The following is a 5,486-nucleotide window of genomic DNA, read 5'->3' on the forward strand; positions in this document are numbered from 1 at the left end:
CTATTGCGAAGATCGCAAAATGGTAGAGGACTTTTTTGTTCAGTTTGGTCCACACTACCTGCCCACAAGCGCTGTACCATGAGTACGAGACACCCTATATTTGTCATCCAAACGCAATATTATCCATAAAAGTATATAAATGTATAATAAACATATGTACATGCCTATGTTTGCTGTTATAATAAACATATATAAAATTTGCACGATAAAATTATGGCATGCAGAATGCATTTTACTAATATATATTTATAATGATTAACATATTTATTTATAATAGAAGTAATAACTTATTATATAATAAACCAAGCAGCTTCGACTAAATATATTATTAAAATAAAGCTATTTATATTAAAGTAAACACTTTAATTATGTATAATTGTCAAATTTTATTTTGCATTATTTTCTAAAATTGTAATTAAAATACGTAATTAAGATGCTAAATAAAAAAGATAAGAGAAATAAAAGAGAAATAAAAAAAGTAGAAGAGACTTTATAATTTATAATTTTTTAAAAATTGGCTACGAAATGTGATATATCATATAAAAGCACGCTGTTATAAGTGAATATATGGAATGATATATAGAAAAATGACGGAAAGGATTTTAGAGAGCCCAAAATTCCGTGCGATTAATAAATTCAATAAAATGGTGCATACATGCGCGAAGTGACAATTAACAGTGAACTATATTACAGATGCTGGTTGGTTATTACAATTGAAATGCTTTCTGCTTTAATAAATATTGCGCTATGTGATTTCCATAACTGTTCGCTGAGTTATTTCATTGTATTTAAAAATGGCATTTTACGTCTTTAGAATTCATCACACTTGTTTACTCGTAAAGGTTCTGTCGTTTTTCTTTAGAATATTTCAAATTATTATATATTATACAAACGACAATTCACATATTTTAATATTTGTAAGTAACGAAAAATTTTTATATTATTAATATTGCCTTATATAATAGACATTGTCTTCATTTAATATATTATCACTAAATAATAAACGAAACAATATCATAAGTAAAATAACATAAATTAATAGAGTAATTAACGATGCCAAAAAGTATATGTTATACTTGTTAAACATATATATACATATATATATAAAATTTCTTTTTCTCTTTTTGAAGGACGTTGACACGGAATTGTGGTATATATATTTCCGCAAACAATTTGCATAAAGTGAGAAATGACGCCTTGAAATTCTCGCTGTAAAACGGGGAGAATTTTAATTTCTGGCTGCTACCGCCGCGGCCGTCCGCCCCCGCCGCTGTGCACGCGCTAACTTTCGAGCGCCGGGAATTTTAAAACGTCGCTTATTATGGCTATGTCTGTGTGGGTGGGAGGATTTAATAACACAAATCTCGGGGAAGAACCGCACGCGAGTCATCCTCTCAATAAGGAAAACGTACGGACGAACGGACGGCGCTTGAAGCTGGAAGCATGGACAGGCACTGCGCGTCGAATTAATCTGGAATGAATGATTCATGAGGCCACGATCTTCGCGACCTGGCGTTCATCCCGTCGCCGTAAAAATGGAGCAAAGCTGGTCTCGCTCGGAGAGCGTCGTTGGGGTCGAAGATCGTCGGACGAAATAGAAAGTTTATAATCAATTGACGCATTTCCGCGCTTTCGATATGCGAATACAAATAAATTAATCGCAACGGACGTGTATCGCACGCGGATACATACGTGATGGTGCGAACGTGATATGCTCGGCTATTACTATCGCGTGCAAATAAATATCGGCGCACTTCTTGCGCTCGTTATCACGCGCATAATAAATATCACTCGAGTCCTGTGCACTCCCGGCATTATCGCGCTCATCACAGATGCGTTAATTATCTTAGCAGATTGCGCGCAACGATTATGTAGATATTACGGCGTAGTATTAGTACACTGTGCAATCTGAAACAGCATTTATATTTTTGCAATATTGCGATGATCCTGCATTGCGATTAGGCGAATGCTACAGACACATTAATTATCTTATATACGAATATAGATTAATTGTAGACGATTAAAATGTGCAAACTAATAGATAAAGTAAGCTTAATTCTTATCATATCAGAACTTTTATCATGATCAAATAATGTCTGTTGTAATTTCATACTATAAAGTAGATCCATTTCTCTAAATTTATTTTAATCTGAATAAATTTTATTTTAAAAATGAGTAATTTATACATTTATTATATATTTTATTTTATATGTAACTTTATTGCGCTTTCTATAATTTCCCTTTAAACAATAATTTAAAAATTAAATTAATTACAATAAAAGATAATCTGTTGTAAAAATACTAATGATAACTAGAAGTATTAATTACAATAAAACAATATTATAATAAAATATAATAAACAAAATAATGGTAAATGTTTACATTATGGGATACAGCTTCGATGATCTTGACATAGAGATGAGGATCAACTTTTCCTTATAACTTAATTGGCAGTCTCGTATAATTTTTGAGATATAATTACTTAAAACTTATTTTCTAAATTTTATTATTTTATGACACGTTGTATATGAATTTATAAAAATCAATGAAACTGTAGACCTCGTTACGTCTCGTAAGCACAGGGGATGTGGAGTGGACCTCGTCATACGTGGCAAATTGGAAACCCATGTGGGCCAGTACGACTATAGACCTCACCCCATAAGCACGAGGAGTGTGAAGTGGATCTCACTTTGCGTCGAAAACCTATGTGAATCAGTACAACTATAGACCTCGTTTACGCCCCGTAAACACAGGAGCATCAAACACAGGTGTTGAGGTGCGTGGACCTCGCTTCGCGTGGAAAACTCATCACACTCGCTCAACATATATACACCATATACAATGTGTCATAAAATACGTGTCATAAAAAAATTAGTTTTAATTAAGTTTATCTCAAAAACTGTACGAGATCGCCAATTAATTTCTAAAGAAAAGTTGATCAGTGTTTTTATCTCTATAACATATGTATGTCAAAGTCAAGGTAATCGGAGCTGCATTCTTTAATAAATATTTACCAAAATAATTGAGAAATATTTATAGATTTTTACATACAAAAATTTTTATGGATAAATTAATTCAGGAATTTATTTTTGCTAAATTTTTAATATTCTTAGTGTTTATCATATATATACATACGTTATTTAAAATATTTAAATAATATTATTTGTAGAAATAATGAATAAATAAATAAATTATAACGCGAATTGTTCTTTTGAGAATTTTTATTTCTGTTTTTTTACGATCGCAATTCATCGTTATTCTTCACGATGAATACTTTGAAAGTACTAGTTGTTTCGATAGAATAGTTGGTTCGATTAACAGGAACATTGGATATGCAGTATCAAATTTAATCGAGTATATCGAAATAGGAAACAGACTACAGTTTGGCAGCAAAGAGAAATTACGACTTTCGAAATTTCAGACTGCCGCGCTTTCGCGTCTAATTAAACTTTGACTTCTCTCGTTTATACGCCGTCAGAAGCTGAAGTGGCAACCGTTGTAACCGAATGCTTGCGCACAGAAACATCTCGCAATTCGATTCCGTAATAACATTATCTTCAGCACTAAAGGGCTCAGACTTCTATTTGCGAGATATTTTACTAATACAAGTATGAAATTAACTTTTCCACGCTCTAAACATTTTTAGAACACAAGGTGTTGCTTCACAACAAAATATGAATTACAGCAATAATGACAGTAATTGTAAACAAACGTCCACAATCATAAATAATTAAAAAAATAAAATTTATTAATAATTATAATCTTTAGGTTAAAACGCAAATGGAATTTATTGCTTGTTACAACACATAATTTAATTTTGCATTTCCTAAAGTAAAATAAAATGTATAATATATATATACATTATTACTAATAAAATTTTTGTGATAACCAATATACTCTTTGAATTATTTTTAATACATAGATTTTTTATACAATTAATTGACATATCCTGTTATTTACATTATGTTATTTATTTTATGTTTGAATAATTAGATCATCAAATAATTAATCTTTTTTATAAAACTATAATCTGTGTTATTTCTATGTATAACGTCATAGTCTATTATTAGAATTTATAATTTCAAACATTGTTCTACATATTTATCCTGACTAATTTCTTGCTAATTATTGACCAGAAAATAATAACCAGAATATTCCGCATGTTTTACTAGCCAGAAACTAATTACATAATTAAGTATTATTTTATTAGTTGCTTTATCTAATACCTATAATGTAAATATTATTTAATGTTAATTTAACTAACATTCTTATATTAATACATTCAGATTATATACATATTTTGCAAAAAATTGCACAAAAAAATGCTTTTTTCAAATCTATGATAAAAGCTATTAGTAATTATTTGTATAATTTTAACTAGAAATAAATAACAAAATAATAAATAATACGTGATAATTTTAGACAAAGATTTTGTCCCGTCAACATTCTCTGCATATATTAGGTGGAAGAATAATTAATTCAATTTCAAACAATCTACGGCTTGTCTACAAAGAGAGCTGAGCGCGCCCCTTAAAGATAATATTGTGATTAGTATCGTGAGAACAAGTAGAGTATCATCGGCGTGCTTCATTTTTGTTACGTAATATACCCAGGTCTTTTCGTAACCGTAACATTGCGAGACCATACCGATGACAAAGCCGGCGGTACCCAGAAAATTGTGAAGGAACTTGACGTTTACCGGTCGCACGAACTTGCGAAGTTTCCATGCGATCCATACTGGATATCCGAAGATAGTCACCGTGCAGACGATCACCAGTGAGGTGATTCCTGTGATACCGTGGATCGAGAGAAAGTGCACTGATTTGGCGTTGTACATCACGCCCACGCCAACCAGATTCAGGATCAACCCAAGGGCTTGTAGAACCCAGTGAAGGTGTTTGCTGGCACGACGCGACAAAGAAGCGGTCAGCACGTTGTCACTCGCCAGGACGACAATGGCCTCTGACATCAGTAGGACGTACTGAAAGGACAAGATCGATTCGTGAACGTGGAAAGAAGTTTGAGTCGATTGGCTAAGTCGTTAGAAGTTCTTTGGCTATCTTCATGGTCTAAACTTCCCCGAAGGAAAGAGATCCAATTGTCGTTCGATACGTGATTCTACGCGATCGCAACGCAAAGAAGCTAATAGATGTTTTCCAATTTGAGTTTTGGAGATTCAAAACTCAATTACGACATCCGCTCTCATTGTATAACATTTGATTACATTGTGTTGAGTAGTATATAATAATGAAGAAATAAATGTGAGTATATTTCGTACGTAATACTTTCGATTAAATTTGATTACAAAATTTTTATAGCAAAATTGAAATGTACAGATTTTTAAAGCTTTTTTTAAAAATAAAATAATAAAATTTTATACTGATAAAACTTAAAATTTTATATTATAATTATATTTCTTTTTTATCATTCACAGAAAACCAAATAATACTCACAATCAACATTTTTTACATACACATAACACATTG

At 31.4% G+C, this 5,486-nt stretch overlaps 1 protein-coding gene across 1 annotated transcript; it reads right to left on the reverse strand.

The window, feature by feature from the left end:
* Positions 1–4,255: 4,255 nt before the first annotated feature.
* On the reverse strand, positions 4,256–5,041 carry LOC105457865 (the record flags this gene model as incomplete). The annotated part of the gene is made up of 1 exon (XM_011702772.1): positions 4,256–5,041. A coding segment is annotated over one exon (567 nt), but the record flags the coding sequence as incomplete, so codon positions are not given.
* Positions 5,042–5,486: the final 445 nt, after the last annotated feature.

Source organism: Wasmannia auropunctata, unplaced genomic scaffold, assembly GCF_000956235.1.
Source record: "Wasmannia auropunctata unplaced genomic scaffold, wasmannia.A_1.0 LD334897.1, whole genome shotgun sequence".
Lineage (NCBI taxonomy): Eukaryota > Metazoa > Arthropoda > Insecta > Hymenoptera > Formicidae > Wasmannia > Wasmannia auropunctata.